The 21326-nt window shown below is 39.2% G+C and overlaps 1 protein-coding gene across 1 annotated transcript in view; it reads left to right on the plus strand.

The window, feature by feature from the left end:
- Positions 1-1039: 1039 nt before the first annotated feature.
- LOC101847012 (neurobeachin) overlaps positions 1040-21326 on the plus strand; it is a gene marked incomplete at both ends in the record, with an annotated part of 41757 nt that continues 21470 nt past the window's right edge. Inside the window, 17 exon segments of the mRNA XM_035973652.1 lie at positions 1040-1096; positions 1741-1794; positions 6804-6944; positions 7467-7612; positions 8471-8579; positions 9161-9313; positions 10491-10659; positions 11495-11637; positions 12468-12565; positions 13197-13289; positions 13965-14073; positions 14776-14857; positions 15860-15983; positions 16561-16753; positions 17375-18048; positions 19343-19606; positions 20361-20514. Of these exon segments, the coding sequence (XP_035829545.1) occupies positions 1040-1096; positions 1741-1794; positions 6804-6944; positions 7467-7612; positions 8471-8579; positions 9161-9313; positions 10491-10659; positions 11495-11637; positions 12468-12565; positions 13197-13289; positions 13965-14073; positions 14776-14857; positions 15860-15983; positions 16561-16753; positions 17375-18048; positions 19343-19606; positions 20361-20514 (2763 nt within the window).

The following is a 21326-nucleotide window of genomic DNA, read 5'->3' on the forward strand; positions in this document are numbered from 1 at the left end:
TTTTTTAAATTATAAAATTTGACCTGTGTCTGGGTTTGAGTTAATTTTTTATTACAGTTCTTTTAGAGGTTGGCTATTATGGAGCTTCTTCCCCAGCTGTTTTTAAATTTGTTTCTGATTATGTTGCTGCATAATTATTCTGTAATTTTGTTGGTTTGATGCGTTAGTCATGTTTAAACATGTTGGTCCTATCTTTTCAATTGTATGTATCATGGCATGGTGGAATCATGCACTTGTCAATTTTTAGGAATGTGAAGTTATTGGTATAATCCGAAAACCTGCTTGTTTGTTTTGTTTTTGATTGAAAAAGCACCCATATATCGTGAATGAAAGTCGCGATTAAAGGAGTTTGGATCGCCTGATGTGAGAGGTAAAATTTATGAGGAAATGGCCGCCAATGTTTGGTGACTTACTAAGTTTGAATGTCCTTGGCAACTGCAATTTTATATTTCTCATTTCTCGTGCCTTTCACTATCGTTTTTCTGTAAAATCCACACATAAATGTTTTTTAAATGAACATGAAAGGTTTCGAGCCAGAAAAAAAAAGAAGTGATAAACTTCTTCAAAGTGCGGAATAGTGTTGGTTTCTTTGATTTCCTTATTTGACAGGTGCCTGATTTCACCATAAAGTAACGCATACTGCAATGTTGCAGAAATAGTATCTATTTTCTCTTTCGCTACCCTACTAAAATCAACAGAATCAGCTGGCAGGAAACACTTTTAGAATATGAGAAGAAAGTATTTTAAACAGTTAAGTCTTGTGAGAGTTTAACATAATAGAGCTTCTTTTCATAAACCTCATCAATATGTAACCTTCTGCCAACCATTTTGTGTACACTCATAATGTTACTATTGATGTTCATTGCTTTGTTGACTTTGACATGCCTCCTTATAATGCTAATATGACAGACCTGTTTTCATGCCGTGATTTGAAAGTCTGTGTAACGGGTTTATGGCCCACCCACCCACACGCCCATTTAAAATTTGTTGGTATGAAATAATCTATATACCTTTCTGTTTGTCTTATTCCTTCTTTCAGAGCCAATTCCGATTTGAAAATGAAAGCCTAAACTTGATTTCTGACGCTCATGAAAGGGTATATTTCGTTGAATTTTAGAATGTTTTTTTAATGTGTTTTTGCACGTTTGTTGTTTGATAGAGAGAACAGGCAGATTTGATATTCATCTTTTTGTTTTTTGTTGTTTTGTTTTTTGTTTGTTTTTAATTTTTTTGTACACTTATCAAAATAGCATTGGTTATTTTACTTCCTTGAGGGAGTTTTATTATACTTACCTATGCTTGCTCCTTGGTATGGTCATTTTTTTGGTGGTTTATAGCCTTATGGATTTCGCTTATTGTGTTAAAGGTCTGGGAAATTTCTTCACCTTTGTTTTGGGGAAGTTTTGCTTTGTATCTAATTTTTATTGAAAATTTTCCCTTTGGATGTTGATGTTCAAATTGGTGGTTGTTGATTGTTAGAAAGGCATTTGCCTGGTATTTTTTTGTTCAGTTGTATGGTTTCATGGAAACATTGTAAAGTGTATTTTGCATGTGCTTGCTTGTTTTTATCAGCAAAATCAAAATGGTCTACAACTTCCTATTAAGATCAATTGTGTTAAAAAATGGAAGGAACTAAATTTTCTCAAACATGATAGTTTTGTTGAATGAAGACATTTATTGTTTCTCTGTGTGCTTGGGGAGCTGCTCTTCAGCGTGTCATTTTGTCTTCTAAATGTTTAGATGGAAACAGAGGAGAGAACTTTATGGAGTTTATGGATGCTTGATGTTACCCAGGTAATAATAAAAGCAGGAGGCAGTGTTTTCACCTAGTAACTGCTCACAAATTTACTAATCCTCTTGTGTCAGCATCGTGTAGATTTCTTTTATCACATACCCAAGTTTCCCAATTGAGGAAAAGTAGGTACCAAAGGAGTCCCTTATTTCCTTTCAACCTATTATGGGAACTAAAAAATGTTGTTCTGTTTGTCGGTGTCACCCAAGGCTTCTTTATTTTTTTTATTTAAAAAAAAATTATTTTTTTTTGAGGGGGGATGAGGGTGGTTACTTTTTCCCCCCTTTACTTGTGGTGGTGTTTTGCTTTTTGTGGGAGGTGTTGCTGTTTGTATATATATACGTGTGTGGTGTCACAACAGGCATTTGCATGGTTTGACTTAAAGTTTGTCAAAATGTCTATGGAAGTTGGCGGATGCTCTGGTGAGGTTTGCTTCTTCTTTGCTATCAAACATCTATCGTCCTTGTCTCCCCTCCTCTTTTTTTGTGTGTGTTACTCTCTTGTAACATCTCTAATCTTCAGCAGTTATACGACCTAAGTTTGTTGCAAATGCTGTAAAACTCCTACTAAAACAAACATGTCAAAATGTTTTGCGCACGAGTGCAGTTTTTGTGTTCTCCGAGAAATGTTTGCATGAGAGGGAATGATTTGTTGACTGTTTGTATTCTGTGGTATATATCTCCTGATGCTCGATGATAATACTGGACAATGTAGGTTAATAGATGAAGTTATGACTTTCCTTCTTAGATGAGTTCTGTTCTTTTCATGGGCTGGGCTGTCTTTTACCTGTTGCTGAAGTAAGTTAAGGAACCACAGTCTTTCGTCTGTGCATTCCCCTAATAAATCTCAGCAGGGGTAGTGGACTGCTGGTTCCTCAATCTGCAGTGCGACTAATTTTTACCTTTGTGAACATATTTCCTACTTTGTAGGGTCCTTGCTTTCAGGCAGTGTCACAGGGGAAGGGGGAGGAGAGGAAAGTTTGAAATGAAAGCAGTTGACATAATTTAATCAGAGATCAGGATACAGTTCCTCTCGACCAGAAGAGTCTTTGTACTATAGAATCCGTTTAATGTACACTTGTCTTATGTGGGTAGTTGGCGGGTGCTCTGGTATGGTTTGCTCCTTCTTTCCTATCAAAAGCTATCGCCTTTCTCTCTCCTCCTCCTTTTTTTGTGTTTGTTACTCTCTTGTAACACCTCTAATCTTCGACACTTAAATGACCTTATTGTGTTACAAGTGCCGTAAAACTTTTACTAAAACAAAAACTTGTCTTTTGGAAGTATTTGGATATTGTCACACTGAAGGGGAAAAGAGTTTTATGCTCAGTGTTTTTACTGCTGCTTATGGGAATCGTTGAAGAGTTCTTTGTTTTTTCCTAGTTTAACTTTCAGTTTGTCTGTCTGGCCTTTTTCCAGCACTAGATGACTGTTATTGTATAGATGTGTTTCTACTTACTAAAACAAACAAACAGACGAACAAGCAAACAAACAAACCTCCGGTACTAATAGGATTTGCTCAGGTAATGTCTCCTACCCATTGACTCTCCATTATTTATTTCTATATTTTTGAAATAGATTTTTCTTCACTAAAAAGTTCACTGGCATGTTCTCCTGCATGGGAAATGATGTGGCATTGAATGTTAAGAGACAAATATATATCTAGTCCGGTTAAAAGAGAATGTAGATAATTTTCAGAGACTTGTTGAAAATTAAGATAGTTTGATAAAGAACAGATTTCATCGTGCTAGTGCCTGTGTACTTTTTTTAGACCTTGAATTATGCTTTGTTCACCCCCTTCTCCCCATGTTGTATGGAGCCCTTATAATATATCCTTAGCTTTAAGTGCTGTGTGTATTTTGTTGTTTCATTATGTTATCTGTCGTAAAGTGGGTGTATAGAGGGTGCCGCTGGTAAGTACTACTTCGGAACTTTTCCTCTGTCATTTCTGTTTGTCTGTCTGTCTGTCTGTTTGTCTGTCTGTCTGTCTGTCTGTCTTACTTTTTCCCAGCACTAAAGTGACCATTATTGTGTCAATGTGCTTCTCTTTACTCAAACAGTTGGCGCTCATATGATCTTATGCAGTTGCGAGCGCCATAAATACTCTACTAAAACAAACATTACTCAAACAGACAAAAATGGATTGTGACAAAGTATTGCAATTCAAGAGAAGGCTTTTGTCCAGTAAATCATGAGCCATGTAAATCAGAGGCTTCCTGGTTGACTTATTTTCGTAAGCTATTTGCATTGATATGAGTTATTTCATGCAGTTATGGAATGAACTGCATTATTGTATGAATTTGGTGGTTAAACTCGTATTGATTTGATTAGTTGTAAAACACAATGTAACAAAATATCCTGCTTCTGCCTCTCCTATACATTTTGTTTTTTTTATTACACGTCATGGCTATTCTTCCTTTACTGTTTGGTGAAAGTGCTCTCTCTCTCTCTCTCTCTCTCTCTCTCCAGACTGTTTCACGTTATTTGAGACTTTTAACCGATCCTTTACCAGCTTTTCTCGCCAGAACTGAATTCTTGATGAGTGTTAATTTTCAGTCTCTGCTGATTCTGCTTATATTTTTTTGTGGAGTCAACCTGTCTGCTTCGAAAGCTCTCTATTTCTTAAGCTATTGTTTTGACCTTGTGATAATTGAGTCTTATAGTAATTTTGTAGATAACTCTTAATTTAGAAAGCAAATTGGGACCAACTTCAGACAGTTAAAATGTTGCAGCTGGGACTTTCAGTTGTTGTTTTTTTCGATGGTGTAGTTGTTATGACTATGATGCAAGGTACCTGTGTATAAATGTTACCCAAGAATCCTTGACTCATGGTTACCTTTCAATGTTTTATATCAATCTTCTGGCCATTGTCTTGATGTGTGTTAATTGGTCTCCTAAATTTGATCATTTATTTTCTTCTCCAGGTGAAGAGGGTTATTGCTTAAAAATTCTAATGGCTTTTTAAAACTTATAGCGTAGACTAACACACATTGAATGTATCTTATATTGGATAACCCTATTGGTTATTGTGTGTTGCTTTGGGAGTCCAGTGTTGCTTCACTAATTCCACAACTGCTCTGGTTTGCTTGGATGCGAGATGAACTTTGAAACAAGCCATTATTGTTTGTTTTGTTTCCAGTAGGATTTTAAGAAAGTCTGTGATTTACAAAAATCAAATATTGTTACGTTGTCATCTATCTTTCATGATGTTAGCATGATTCAGTTATAATACAGAGGTGCTGATTTTTCACTGAAAATCAGGAAATACAGATTTCTGAAATTGTCTGGAGTTTGTAATATCACATTCTCCTGCTTATTCATTTATTTTCTTTGTAATTTCTTTGTTCATGACATATTGCAATCGATATGAAAAAATGTCTTGACACAAGATGCAATAATTAACATGATCCATAGATTTTGAGTCTCCCTGTGCATGTTTACATGCTGTTCGAAAAGTTCCAGGTTTTTTTCATAGCCATTTGGCACCTCTGATGAAAGGTTGCTCAGTGAAAATGTATCTGAGATGTCACATAGACCCGAGACTTATGTGTAGACAAAGGTCAGGGAGAAGGTGGGGGCTGTTTGTGCCGAGAAAAGTGGGGTTACTTTTAGTAATTATGATCCCTTCTTGTTATTTCACGGAAAAAGCGAAATTAATCATTACTTTTCAGATCCACCGGCCGTCTGAGTTCTAGGCCTTCAACCGGAAAATTGATAGTGAATAATCTTGCAGCTCTTCTGTTCAAAATTCATTTGTGTTCTCTATTATCTAACATGCTTTGTATTTAATCCTTCTTCTGATATTATCACCTTTGTCATTTGTACTCTGCTCAAGCACAACGACGCTGTCAGTTTTAAAGGTTTCATTTGTGCACCATATGTTCACCTTAGCTGCCTTAAATTGTTTGAATTTGAGTTAGTGAATTAGAGAGGCATGTGATAATATTATTTTGTGCTTGGAAATAGAGTGATGGCAGACAGACAAAAAGAGGATGTGTAGGAAAGGAGGAAGACCCACCGGCCACTTCCCATAATTGTCCAGTCTTTAAATTGAAGACAACTTGATTTGTTGCCTAAGAAAGTTAGATAGCAGTCTGGCAGGAATATATAGTTTGATACACGTATGTGAGGAAAAGTCTTCCATTTTCTTTTCCAAATTTTTCCCCCCCGCTTGATACTGAGAAATGGGATGCAGTTGAAAATGCCCAATATTTTAAAAATTGTTACAATCATGGTCTTTAGTTCTGGGGAAAAAAGAAATATATATGAAAACTCAGCTCAAGACTCAACTAATTTGGGTTGAAGAGGTCTGGGACAAGTTGATTATTGCTGGTCCATATAATTGTAACATTTTCCTCTTCTTTTAAGGTGTTTAAGGTGTAGCTCCCATCAATACCGTTTAATCATGAAATTGCGATATGTCTTCGTACAGGCACAGAATGATGATAGCTGCGTGCTATTTTGACCTTATTTAGTTGGCAATGCTGTAAAACTCTTACCAAACTAAAAAAACAAAAGAAGGATAGGAGTCTTTAATAAATACATGGGGCAGGATAGGAGTCTTTAATAAATGCACCAGCAGGCCCGCTGGTCTCCAGCAGAAGATACAACCCTTTTGTCATTAGACGGAACATATTGGATTAGATGTGCTGAGATGTTTGAGTATGATATCTTCTTTTGCAAACCATCTCTGCTTGGGGGTGGTTGGAAGGTGCCGCTGGTAGATTCTACTTCTTTACTTTCCCCTCTGTTTTCTCTGTCTGCTTATTTTACATTTTCCCAGCTCCTAATGACCATTATTGTGTCAATGTGCTTCTCTTTACTCAAACAAACAAACAAACAAACGAACAACTGGTGTTGATTAGCTTTCTTTCCTTTTTTCCTCTGTATCACTACAAGAATTTGAGTGCTCAATCTTCAAAATGACCTATGTGCATGCGTCTAGTGTGGGGTTAATAAACTCAAGTAACAAAAAAATGACTACTGAAGTCATAATGTACGTTTTTCCCTTTCAGGTACTGTACGATGGCAAGTTGACGAGCACTATCATGTTCATGTACAACCCCATAGCGTGTGACAGCCAGCTCTGTTTGGAGTCCTCACCCAAGGGAAACCCTTCCTACTTCCTGCACTCACCACACGCCATGATGTGTCAGGTAAAGGGATGAGGAGCAAAGGAGGGGGAGGGTGATGAGGAGGTGTCAAGGAGGAGGCTGGGAAATAAGGAGGTGTCAAAAGAGGAGGAAGAGAGATGAGGAGCAAAGGAGATAGGAGGAGGAAAGGAGATGAGGAATAAGAAGGAGGACGGGAGATGAAGAGCAAAGGAAGAAGGGAGATGAGGAGGTGTGAAAGGAGAGGGAATGACTGGAGGAGGAGGAGGAAATGTCCTGTGGAGGCGGGGATGGAATTGAAATTATAGGAGGAAGAAGACGAAAAAGGGATTTTTGTGTGGGGGGGGGGGGGGGGGGGATGAAGAGGGCTGAGTTTTGAGTGCTCACACAACAAATGCATCGATACTTGATGGAATTATAACTGTTTTAAGATAACTCTCTTCACGCCAAGGTGCGTAAAATTGTGAAATCCCTTATGCACTGAAAGAGTTAAAAAGCTGGTATTTTTGTGGGTTTTTTAAATATGCATGTAGTATCGTTTAATTTTGATTTTTTTTTTTTCTGCAGGATGTGAAAGCTGTCATCACCCACTCCATACACAGTACCCTACATTCCCTGGGAGGCATTCAGATTCTCTTCCCCTTGTTTGGTCAGCTGGATCTGACTGTCGATCTCGGCCCTGACAAAACCATGGCAGTGGACTACTCCACTTGGTAACTGTTTATTGTCACTCTTCAGGGATGCGTGCTCAAATGAACTAATGCTACTGCGAGTGCTGTAAAACTTGTATCCCCCCAAAAAAGAAGAATGCGGGCCCATTTGAACTTATGCAGTTGCGAGTGCTGTAAAACTATTACCCCAAAAAAGGGATATGTGCTCATATTGCAACTTATGCAGCTGCAAGTGTTGTAAAACTCTACCAAAAAAAAAAAGGGGGGGGGGAACTTTGGGGAACTTTGTTCATGTGTTCTATAGGTTTATTGGTAATTGTTGTAGCTTATGTTTGTTAAGTGTATGAAGTGCTTTTTACGAGGTAAGAGGGAGCCAAGTTTCTGTAACATTTCTTTTGTTTTCTAGTTTGCTTTCAGGTCTTGAAGTGACAAGTTCATGAAATAAGATTTATAAATACAAGTCTATTTGTCTACAAGGTTTGAATTATTGCAGATGGTACATGGTGGGTGGGTCTTCTGATGTGGTTTGCTCCTTCTTTCCTATCAAACCTCTATTATCCCTTATCTCTCTTCTTTCTTTTTTATGTTAGTTACTAGCTTGTAACACCTCTAATCTTCGGCAATTATTTGACCTTACTGTGTTGCAAGTGCTGTAAACCTCTTACTAAATTAAAAAAAAAAAAAATGGTACATGTCCATGCACAGGATCCACCTCAAAGTTTATCTGCTTACAGTGCCACTTGGAGTTTGGTTGGAGATATTTCGGGCTATCTGTTCCCCTTGAGGTCTGCCTCTCCCTCACTCAAAAATTTTTAATACAAGCGAGATGCGCTGACATCAGCTTTGATGAACAGTATTTCTATAATATGTGTTTTAAGTTGTCATTTTTTTTTCCAACAGTGCGAACTTGATTGGCCTTCTGGGAGACTTGATTGAGTGTTCTCCGGCTATCCAGCAGCAGATGGTGCAGAACAAAGGCTTCCTGGTCATCAGCTTCTTGTTGGAAAAGGTATGTGACTGGCAAGATGGAAAATTGGACAAATTATATACCTAGACGGAACATTTTCTAGATTCTTTTAAAATTAGGATTTGGAAAATCTTTGTCGTTATCTCTCCTCCTTTTTTCGTGTTTGTTACTCTCATGACCTTATTGTGTCGCAAGTGCTGTAAAATTCTGACTAAAACTTAACATCTGTTGTTGTTATCTCTCCTTCTTCTATTTTTGTGTTTGTTACTCTCTTGTATCACCTGTAATCTTCGGCACTTATATGACCTTATTGTGTTGCAAAGGCTGTTACACTCTTACTGAAAGAAAATTGAAACAAGTAAAATGTTTCTTACTGAGACATGGAGAGGTTTAACACTTTGCGGTCATGGTGCAATAATTCGACGGTGAAGATTATCCGTTTGGGTCGGCGCGCCAGGCCTGAGAAATCCGTTGCAGTCACTCTCCTGGCTGAGTGACCAGATGGGGTATTTTGTACTGCTGGCTGTGTAAATGTAAAGTATTAAGAGGCAATATATTTGTAACAATGAGAAAACCCCACCTCCTCCCCCCCTCAATCTCGTTTCTGTCCTGTCTCCTGCCAGTCGTCACGAGACCACATCACGCCAGCAGTCCTGGAGGCCTTCCTCAAGCTGACAGAGTTCCTGGTGGAGCTGCCCTCGGGCGGCTTGCTGCTCAAGCACCTGTTTGACTACGTGCTCTTCAACCCTCAGCTCTGGGTGCACACGTCGGTGGAGGTTAGTACACGGGCTCCTCAGTTCTGTTTCAGGAAGTCTTGCATTTACGTACAATTATTATCACAATTTATTTAGTAGTAATGATTTAATAATGGTTAATGATTTTTACCACGGCAGACTGTAGAACACTCAAAAATATTCTTGGCTTCCCTGGAATAAGCTAAATGGTACTACTGAAGATTTTACGAAAAGCTTACTGTTTAACCAATAGTCCTAGAGTTTTTTTTTGTTCATTGAAGAAACATTCGATGATTCTTTCTCGTTCCGACCGCATTTTTTTCATGTAGTGCTGTGAGATGGAATGCCCCAGAAAATTGATAAATGTTAGTAAGAAAGACTGCATAAGGAACGAAACTGTCAAAAAGATTTAACAGGAAGATAAAACCGGTTATGAAAGACACAGAACATTAATGAATCAAGTGGTTCAGTCATCCGACGAGAATGTCACCAAATCAACCAGCTGCACGAGTTTACTACTCAAAAGAGTCAGTATACAAGGGCAGGGACAGACCAAGCAAAGCTTGGCTGGGTGGCGTTAAAGAGGTCCTCCAATAGAATATCGTGTCAACAACAGAAGCCACCCAGCTAACCTTTGACGGAAAATCGCACCTCCTCTTGACGTCTAACAATACAAAAGGATATATAAATGCTGTTTAAATTAGTTATGTCGGTAGCCTTGTGGTTAGGCTGCTGTACTTGTAATCGTGAAATTGCGGGCTTGGGGGTTAGAGCCTCAGCTTGGTCTGACGTTGTGTCCTTGGGAAAGGCATTTTACACGAATTCCCCTTTAATTGGCTTTGCCCTTTTTGAGGTGGACGTTTAACTCTGAAGTCCCACCTCATAACCCTATCCGTACGCTTTGGTGTCATTTTGTACCCCCGGGATTGCATTCTTCACATTTTAGAATACTTCTAGTGCAAAGATCTCTTTGAAACTTTCAGTATTTCTCGAAAAATCATTTTGACAGTCTACTATGCAAAGTGTACAGATTGGATTAACGAGTAAATTTCCTCTTTGGAAAGGGAAAGGGGTGGCACAGAGTTCCCCAAGTCGTATGGATATGATAGTAAAACACAACAGACAGATAGGGTTAAATAACGTAATAGTGTTGATACGGGTGTTGAACACACACCATTTCACCATTTACCATAATGAAAAATTGTTGTGTTTTGTTCAGGTGCAGACCAAGCTGTACTGTTACCTGGCCACCGAGTTCATCAGCAACGCGCGCATCTACAACAACATCCGGCGCATTAGCGCTGTGCTGCAGACCATGCACTCGCTCAAGTACTACTACTGGGTGGTCAGCCCTCTGGACCGCAGCGGTGTCCAGCCCAAAGCTCTGGGTAAGTGCTCCCTAACTGGTATTTTTTGTTTTTTTTTTTGTTTTGTTTCTTCGGGGTTTTAAAATTTTTTTTTTTTTGCAGGGGGTGCTCTATCTTCTTCTTTCTCCTACTCCTCTTCCTTTTCCATTCTCTTTTTTCCTCCCTCCTCTTTATTTCTCCCTTTGCTGTTCCTCCTATTCCTCTCTCCCTCACTCCCTCCTCCTCCTTACTTCTCCGTTTCCTCCTCCTTTGCTCCCCCCTGCTCCTTACTTTTCCTCCTTCTTCCTCGTTTTTCCCTTTCCTCCTCCTTGTGTCTGTTGTTGGATGTGCAAGCTCGGGTGCGAGGGTGTGCTTCATGTGTGTGTGTGTGTGTGTGTGTGTGTGTGTGTGTGTGTGTGTGTGTGTGTGTGTGTGTGTGTGTGTGTGTTGTGCGCGCGCGTGCATGTGTGTGTTGAAACACACATCATTGTGCCACACAGCGTCTGGACTATAGAGATTTATCTTACTTAATCTCATCTTAGCAGGTGGTTGGAGGATGCCAATGGTCGGTCCTCCTTCGTTACTTTCCCTCTGTTATTTCTGTCTTACTTAAAAAAAAATTAGTGACCATTATTGTTTCGATGTGCTTCTCTTTACTCAAAGAGAGTGGTTGGCGGGTGCTCTGGTGTGGTTTGCTTCTTATTTCCTATAATACATCTATCGTCTTTATCTCCCCTCCTTTTTTGTGTTTGTTACTCCCTTGTAACACCTCTAATCTTCGGCACTTATATGACTTTAGTTTGTTGCAAGTGCTGTAAAACTCTTACTGAAACTAAAACTTAACTTTACTCAAACCTCAAACTTGATCTTTTCTTAGATGGCCCTCGGCCTACCCAGGATGAGATCGTCAAGCTTCGTTCCTTCATGCTGCTGTATGTGAAAGAACTCATCATCAAGGGACACGGCATTCATGAGGATGAGCTGCAATCCATGCTCAACTATCTGACGACACTGCATGAGGTATGCTCTTCTTCTACTCTCTAATGTTATAAGTGGTGCCCATTGGCAGATTCGATTCTGTTCGGTTTGGTTTTGTTTGGTTCGGTTAGGCTCTCAGACTCGCAGCCGTAAGGTCATGGGTTCGAGTCCCGTTAGGGACCCAATGTTGTGTCCTTGGGAAAGGAACTCTGCAAATTTTCCTCCCTTCACCCAGGTGGGAATGGGTACAAAGCTATATTATTATTGTTATTATCTTAGTTTAACTTATCTTATATTACTGCTCCATGTATCTGATGTGATATGTACATTTTGTCAGATTTACTTCTCTTTTCATATTCAATTTTAATGAGAGTAATATATGATTAAAATTTCTATGTATACCTCAACTTGCATGTGTTTTTCCGGTCCTGTACAGTGAAGGAAAATTTCCCTCTGGGATAATAAAGTATTAACTTATCTATCTTATCTTATCATCTGTGTGGCTGTCTCACTCTCTCTCTCTGTGGGTGGTTGGCGGGTGCTCTGGTGTGGTTTGCTTCTTCTTTCCTATCAAACATCTATCGTCTTTATCGCCCCTCCTTCTTTTTTTGTGTTTGTTACTCTCTTTTTTTGTGTTTGTTACTCTCTTGTAACACATCTAATCTTCAGCACTTGTATGACCGTATTGTGTTGCAAGTGCCATAAAATACTTACTAAAACTATATAACATTCTCTCTCTCTCTCTCTCTGTTTCTCTCTCTCTCTCTCTCTCTCTCTCTCTCTCTCTCTCTCTCTCTCTCTCTATCTCTCACACACTCACTCTCTCTCTCACACTCACTCTCTCTCTCTCTCTCTCTCTCCTTCTCTCTCAGGACGACAATCTGATGGATGTGCTGGAGCTGCTGGTTCACCTCATGGCCGAGCACCCGGCCTCCATGGTGCCTGCCTTTGATCAAAAGAACGGTGTGAGGTAATTGCCATTTTTGCAGGGGGGTTTTTTTCCCCCTCTGTTTCCTCTCTTTTACTTATACTTGTAGGGGTGTTCTGAGGGTGCTTGTGGGTGGTTGGCGGGTGCTCTGGTGTGGTTTGCTCTTTCTTTCCTATCAAACATCTATCATCCTGTGCTCCCCTCCTTTTTTTGTGTTTGTTACTCTCTTGTAACACCTCTAATCTTCGGCACTTATTTGACCTTACTGTGTTGCAAGTGCCGTAAAACTCTTAACGAAACTAAAGTGAGGGTGCTATTTTCCCCCTCTGTTTCCTCTCTTTGACTTATATTTGCAGGGGTGGTTTGAGGGTGCTTTTACCCCTCTGTATCCTCTCTTTGACTTGTATTTGTATGGGTGGTTTGAGGGTGCTTTTACCCCTGTATCCTCTCTTTGACTTGTATTTGTATGGGTGGTTTGAGGGTGCTTTTTCCCCTCTGTTTCTTCGGTTTTACTTATACTTAAGAGTTTACTTAACAGATGAGCATTTATTATTATTATTATTATTAATATTATTAGTATTATTATTTTATTATTATTATTATTATTATTGCTATTATTACTATTATTCTTATTTAATACGATTATGATATTGGACTGTTTCCCTTTACGCAGAACAATCTTCAAGCTGTTGGCTTCTCAGAGCGAAGACATAAGGTTGCTCTCTCTGCGGTTGCTGGGATTTTTCCTGATGAGAAGTACTTACAGGTACAGTTTCTCATGCTTAGACAGTTTTTTGCAAAAGTTTGTTCAGGGAATTTTCAAGTCTACAAATATGCAGAGCAATACAGGGAAACTGAAGATCACTTGTCTCCTAGAACTGATTAGGTTCTGTATTGCTAAAGATAGACATGCTGAAAGAAAAATTGAATGCATGGGTATGATAAAATCATACAATCAAATTTCAAACACAAATTTCATACAATAACCAAGTTATAAAAGTCCTCGAACCATAAACCAGGTATCTTATATTTTGTGAATAGGTTTACTTTTTATTCTTCTAAGTGCTTCATCTATCTTTAGTTAAGAAATTGTGATGTTGGATTTTTAAAGGATATGTTTTTCACTCTTCATGCAACATCATGGCCATGAAAAGAAATAGACATCTAAATTGCCACTTTTTATTTACTTCACTTCACCCAGATGTGAATGGGTACCAGGCCATAGACAGTAAAAGATCTTGTCCATATATTGGCGTTTTAGCACCTGTAAATTGGTTGCTTGCACTGTATCTTCCCAGGAAGTTGAGTTCAAAATGCTATCAGGTCTGCTGGGGTAATAATATAAACTGTAAAACGCCTGTAGAGCTTGCAGTTAAGAGGGAATTTGCACTATAGAAGTGCTATTTATCATTGTTATTATTTTCTTTTATGTGTTTTACAGGAGGAAACAGGATGCCATGTCACCACACAACTTGTTCAACCTTCTGGCAGAGCGGTTGATGCTTCACACTCAGAACATCTCCATGGCCACCTACAATGCCTTGTTTGAGGTAAAAGACAGAACAGTCAAAAGTATCTAAAATGGCTTCCCATTGTTGAAGAGAATAGATTGTTGTTCAATTAAGACCACATTTCTGGGTGAGTTTTACTGAAAAATGTTAATAAAAGGCACAAAAAATGTAAGTTTTCAGTTTCCACGGACTATCGAACTATGGAAGTGACCAAACTGTGGCAGCCATTTTCTCGCTAATTCTACCTTTGAAAGCAGGCGACCTCACCTTCTTCAATCTCAAATATCTTGACTTCTATTCAAGATAGGTGGGCATTTTTTTCACCGATAGCAAGACAACTGAACAAGTTTTATGATGTTACTAGTTACTCCACATGCATTTTCTGTCTAATTCTACTTTTGAAACCAGGCGACCTCACCTTCCTCAATCTCAAATATCTTGACTTCTAGTCAAGATAGATGAACATTTTTTTTCACTGATAGCAAGACAACTGAACAAGTTTTATGATGATACTAGTTACTCCACATGCATTTTCTGTCTAATTCTACTTTTGAAACCAGGCGACCTCACCTTCCTCAATCTCAAATATCTTGACTTCTAGTCAAGATAGATGAACATTTTTTTTCACCGATAGCAAGACAATTGAACAAGTTTGAAGATGATACTAATTATTCCACATGCACATATAATGACGAGCGCCTGATTCCACCACGTCGTGACACATATGGTTGTTGTTCACAGATCCTCACAGAGCGCATGGGTCTGGACAACATCAAAGTCAGATCAGCAGAACCAGAGTCCACATTCCGCATTGAAAACTCAGGTTAGTACTGTTGAAGGCTTCTTTTTTTGTGAGTACTTTGTTGTTATCAGTTTTTCTCTGTTTTGCTTATTGTTTTATTCTTCTATATGTGTCAACTGTCTTCATTCATTGATAGCAGTTTTACTCTTTGGTTTGCTTACGTTTAATTCTTCCACCCCCGGGGCGGTGCCACTGATTGAAGGGTCTTTAGGCCATTCCCAAAGGGGGGGCATTTCTCGTCCTAATGCACAGTAGAATTGTAAATGGTCTGATCCTACAATGGCATGCTCATAACTGCTTGAACAACAACAGGGAACTGCTGCTTTTTCTTTCCTAATCCTTACCATCGTCATTTTCCTCTACTTCTTTTGTATGATTGTCACACTCTGGTGACCCGATATTTCCGGGGCGCCTTGATAGTCGAAGCTGACTTTGTGCTGTTGAAGCTAGAGTGGTGAGTAGAGTAAGTCTGATTCCCTGTAAGGACTTCTCTGTTGACATCCACCCCTTGGCGCTCATATGACCTTATGCAGTTGCGAGTGCCGTAAAACCTCTACTAAAACTAACTTTTAATTCTTCTTAACGCTTCGTCTGTCATCAGTCACTCTATGAATAACAATATGCCTCTTTGATGTCAGCAATGTGAACTTTTGTTTTTGACTGTCTTTAGTCAGATGAAAGGTTTTTGGTTTTTTTAATGCTGCTATAGTGTTCCTGCCTTTGTCGGCAGTGAACCTATCTGTCTGTTTTCTTGGGTCTGTGAAAACTCTTTCCCTGTCACTTGACTGCTGAATTTGTAAAATTTTAACATTTCTCTGTGATATATGCGTGAATGTCCTGGTAGAGGTACCCGACTGAGGGAAGTGCGTGTCTTCACATTAATATCTAAAGTCTTCAACAAAAAAAAAAAAGGAAACACATAATCTATAGTACCTATTGTACCCTGAAACTATAAGAAACAAAAATTGTTTTAATCAAATAAGTGTTGTTGCATTTAGTCTAATTTCCTTTTTTCCCCTGCAGCTATTCTGAAAGTGGTTGCCACAATGATATGCCAGTCCAAACCCACTGCTGAGGTGCTTGAAGTGAAGAAGATCTTCCTCTCCGATTTGACCATTCTGTGCAATAACAATAAAGATAACCGAAGGTATGTTGCTTTGCTCTTTTATAGTCTCTTCTGTCTCCATCACGCCTCATTTGTAATCTATTTCTTCTCTCGCCATCGCACCCATCATTTATAACTTGTTTTTTCTTTTGTCATTACCCATCATGTCGCCATATCCCATCATTTATGATCGTATTCTCGTTTTTTTGTCACCTTTACCCATCATTTCTTATCTCTTTATTCTGTCGGTATCACTCATCATTTATGATTTATTTCGTCTGTCTCCATCACCCATCATTTATGTTTGTAATCTCATTCTTCTGTCACTATCCCCAATCTTTTATGATTATAGTCTCTTTCTTCTGTCATGATCACCCATCATAAATAACCTCTTTCTTCTGTCTCCCTCACCCATCATTTATGATTATAATCTCATTCTTCTGTCACTATCACTTATCATTTAGGATTATAATCTCTTTCTTCTGTCACCAATACCCATCATAATTGAGGATTATAATCTCTTCTGTCACCATCACCCATCATTTATGATTATAATCTCTTTCTTCTCTCATCATCACCACCCATCACTCATAACCCACTATTGTGTGCCATCTTCCAGAACTGTCCTCCAGATGTCTGTGTGGCAAGATTGGCTGTTCTCCCTGGCCTACATCTACCCTCGCAACTCGGAGCAGCAACGCATCACGGACATGGTGATGGCCCTCTTCAAGATGCTGCTGCACCACGCCATCAAGTTTGAGTTTGGAGGCTGGAGAGTGTGGATAGACACTCTGGCTATTCTGCATTCCAAGGTTATTCGTCTTTTTTCGATCATAATATTGTGGGTGGTTGGCGGATGCTGTGATGTGGTGTACTTCTTCTCTCTTATCAAACATCATCATCATCATCCTTTTCTCTTCTCCCTCTTGTCAAAAGTAATAAATGGGTGTGTTTGGTGGGTGCTCTGGCTCCTTCTTTCCTATTGTCCTTATCTCTCCTCCTTACAGTATATGTGGTTTCGGGGAGATTTTTTGTTTGTTAGCTGTGATTAGTTCATAGTATTTTTTTGCTCATTTCTTCAAACTCCTTCACTTACAATCAATGTGCTAAAGTAAAGGTTTTTTTGTTGTTGCTTTGCTTCCTAATATGGGGAAAAACTTGATACAACAGTACTGGTCCCTGATCCTTTTTTGTCATTGTTGTTGTCTAGAGATGTAATTTAGACATTTTAATTTCATCAGTAGCTGTTACGACTTGAGTAAAGTGATGTATTTACTGTGATGAATATGTGTAAAAAGCAGGTCACAGATCTCTCGGCATCTGTTGTGAGGCAAATTTTTTTGAATAACCAAGACCAAGTTAGTTTGACTTTAGTTTTTCTCCTCTTGTCTCAAAGATTGTGTGATAATAAAGTTCTGGTTTGTATGTGGCAGGTTGCCTATGAGGACTTCAAGATTCACATGTCCAAGATGTACCAGCAGTTTGAGCAGCACCGAGCGGACAACTTGTCAGACCCCGAGGAGCAGCAGCAGAGGCCCATCTCCACCATCTCCGGCATAGGGAGCCAGCAGCAGGCGGCCGCCGCTCCCTCCCCACGCAAGTCGAGTGTGAAGATCTCAGAGGTTTCCGATACTGAAGCCGAGGCGATCCAAGCTGCCGAGGGGAAGGAGAAGGAGGAAGAGAAGGAGGAGGAGGTCAAGGAAGCGAAGGCCGAGGCTGAGGAGGAGAGTGCTACCTCACAGGAGAAGACAGATGAAGAGGCGGAAGTAGGAAAACAGGAAGAGCAAGAGGCACAGAAAGAAGAAGAAAGCCTTTCAGATGAGAAGAAGGATGGAGAAATTGAGGAGAAACAGGATGCTGCTGAGGAGAAGAGTGAGACGAAAGAAGAGGACGAGAAGGAGGAAGAGGAGGAGGAGGATGAGCAGGAGAAAAAGGAAGAGGAGGATGAGACCGTTGAGACAGAGGAGAGCAGCGAGGGGACGGAGCAAGCCACAGGAGGGGAGGAGTCGGAGGGTGCTAGTGGGGCGGAGCCTGAACAGAAGAGCGAAGGAGAGGATGCGAGTGCACTAGAGAGCAGTTCAGATCAGGGACAGACTGCATCAGACAGGTAAGGAATCCTACTTGCAGGCTTGTGAGCCCCAGATACATCGCTACCCTAGAATTAGAACAAAGTTCTATCTGCTCAGCACCTAGTTTTGAGAAATTTGATATTTAAAAAATTTAATTTTCACATGTCGAGCTTTTTCGAATGCAATTCTTTGAATAACTTGATAGCGACTCTGAATAATTATAATCTTACGATTTTTACAGAGCAAATAGAACATTTAGGTTTCTGACCTTATGGGCTTAGTAACTCAAAATGGCCCAAAATATCAGATAGAACTTTGTAATTTTGAGGTAGCGACATGTTTGACACTGATTTTTCACCCATTGTTTTGATTTACAATTGGGGCTCTTATGGTCTAGAGGTATGGTGTTTGTCTGTCATTCAAAAGGTCCCTTGTTCAAGATCTTACTGCAATGAAAAAGTCTATTTCTCTATAATGTTCTTCTTTCAGTTCCATTTCCTAATCTGTAGTCATGCCATCAAAGGACTCCAGATGTGTATTTTATATGTTTAGATACTCTTCTCTGCCATAATTGGTCTCATTGGCCATCATAGCAGAAGCCACAAGTCATCTTTTTCCTTACTTCTGGTATTTAGCTCTTGAAATATTCTCCTCTGCAGATGCATTGGCCATTGTTAAACATTGATGGACGAATTATGAGTTGGAATACATGGTGGAAACATTGTGATACAGATTTAGTATTTAAAAGAAATATGGAAATGTCATTTTCGAGTTTGAAAGTTACGATCCCTTGTATTTACTTTTGCACATCCTCATAAAGATAGCAAATAAGATATGTCTGCTCGAAAGGTTTTTGTGGAGCCGGACAGATGAAAAGAAAGTTTCTCCCTTTCTTGATGTACCATTGACAATAAATCGCAAAGGGATAAGTGTTAGAGATTATATTGATTCGAATGACTGAAATCTTAGCCTAAACTCGGCTATTTGTTTTAAAGTAGAGCAAGCCTTTTGAATAAGTCACGTTTTTGAGGGTCTGAAAATATTTTTCTGATACTACTGAATGTCTTCCTTCACCAGCAATTTTTTAATGGGATTTCTTCATCAACTCAGGACATCAATTATGTATGGAAAATATATGTCTCATACTACTGAAGTGAATGTCTTCCTTCGCCAGAAATTTTTAAAATAAGATTCGTTCATCAACTCAAGACATCAATTATGTATGGAAAATATTTGTCTGATATGACTGAATGTCTTCCTCCCCCAACAATGTTTTTCTTGTACTGCTGATGTATCATCAGTTATGTATGGTATCCTGTTGTAAAATTCCAGGCCCAGACCAAATGCCAATCCAGGTGAACCAGTCGGGGGCACCAGGCCTAAGTCTGTGTCCCAGCCTCCGGGCCCGTCCGCCCAAGATGGGCCCTCACTACAACGCCATCCATCCAACGCCAGCAGAGGAGGGGGTCACATTTTCAGTCCAGGCCCCCGGGCCCCAGCATTCCGCATTCCAGAGTTCCGTTGGTCTTTCCTTCACCAGAAGCTCCTTTCTGACTTATTGTTTGCTGTGGAAACTGATATTCAAGTGTGGAAGAGGTAAATCTTGTGAGAAAGTCTTGTTTGCAACTTGTAGATGGGAAACTTTTTAAAAAATAAAGTATTTGTATTTGTAGAGTTAATTACAGTCTCATATTGATGGTAAATTCTTAAGTCTCCATAAAAACAGCACAAATAGTTTTAACTAAATTTTTTTTAAGTTGCACAAAAAGTCGTAAAGTCTATCTATATATTGAAAGAATGGTAGTTTGAGTCGCAAAAGTCTTAATTTATGTTCTAGCATTTTAAAAAGCAGCTACTGTTTTCTTCCAGCAGCAGTCAAGTTTTATCCCCTTTGAGGCAGCTGCTGTACATTGTTCATGGAACATAATGAGCCAAGATGCTATCCTCCTCTAACATGCACATTCTAAAATACACCATGCAGAATTTTATACTTGTTCTACAATAGGAATGGAATTTTCCTGGAAAACTTAAGAAAGATTTGAAATCTGCTATAAAGAAAATCTGTTTTCTAAATCATTTCAATCTTTCTTTTTCAAAGGGACTTCAAAATGATTAAAATTGCTCAGTTCTGGCAAGCAAAAATTTGATGCAGTAAAAGTTTTTTAAAAACCTATGTTATGAAGGGATTAATTATTTAGAAATCTATCTTGGTAATTCAGCAAAGAATATATACTGAAATTTTTGGGAAAAGATTGGTTATTGAAGTAAGTAGCCTGTGTGATTTAAAGATTTTAATTTTTGGGGGGAGGGGGGCTTCAATGTACTAAAAATCTTCCTTTGTTCTCTGCAGCCACAGCACCAAGAGCGTGATTGACTTTGTGAATTCCGGAGAAAACCACATCTACGTGGTCAACGTGACCCACATGATCTCTCAGCTGGCCGACAACCTCATCACTTCCTGTGGGGGACTACTTCCTCTGCTTGCCGCAGCCACCTCCCAAAACGTGAGTCTTGAATTCTGGCATGGGTAGTCTAGTGGTTATGCTGTTGGGCTCGCATAAATTTTGACAAAAAATCCAATCTGTAGAAGTGTGGGTGGGCTCGAGGTCAAGGCCAATAGAGTTATGGGTTTTTTTTTGGTACAGCTTCAGCTTTGAAGTTATATGTGAGGCTGGTGAAAGCCAAGATACTGCTTCAAGTTAGCAAGGTTTACCTTTCAAAGCCAATATATTCCTTCAAGCTAGTAAGTTTAACCTTATTGCTCTTGAGCCCACGGGTAGAAATGGGTACTTGAATGAAGGGTTACCCTGCTTTGTGTTTCTTTTTACATTTTGTAATGTAATTTTGTAATGCTTTACACCAGTCAACTGGTAAAGGATATTTCTTTTTGAATGAAGGCTGTGCGGATAATGTGGTTACTCACACAGCATCGTAGAACTAGCTTCTGCTAAACCCTTTCGTGATGCACAGGTGTTTTCAAGGTGGGATGGAGCTGTGACGTGATGCTTTGAAATAGGACTGTTTCTTTAGTAAGAGTTTTACGTTGCTCGCAACTACGTAAGGTCATATGAGCGCGCTGAACAAAAGTTGGTTGCATTTACAGCAGTTCACAGCGTGGTTTGGTTTTACTTTATGGGAAGGCTAAACAACTCATGGTAATAAAACAGTTTTAGAAAGATTTTTAAAATTAAAACAGCAATTTTCATTTTAAAACAACAGTTTTCTACATTTCAGAGTTAATGTCAGTTGCCTTTATAAAATTAAGAATCCTGTTGGAATCAACAATGGAGAGCAAATCTTTTAATTTTGTACATTA

This window comes from Aplysia californica, unplaced genomic scaffold (genome assembly GCF_000002075.1).
Source record: "Aplysia californica isolate F4 #8 unplaced genomic scaffold, AplCal3.0 scaffold01602, whole genome shotgun sequence".
NCBI classification, from domain to species: domain Eukaryota; kingdom Metazoa; phylum Mollusca; class Gastropoda; order Aplysiida; family Aplysiidae; genus Aplysia; species Aplysia californica.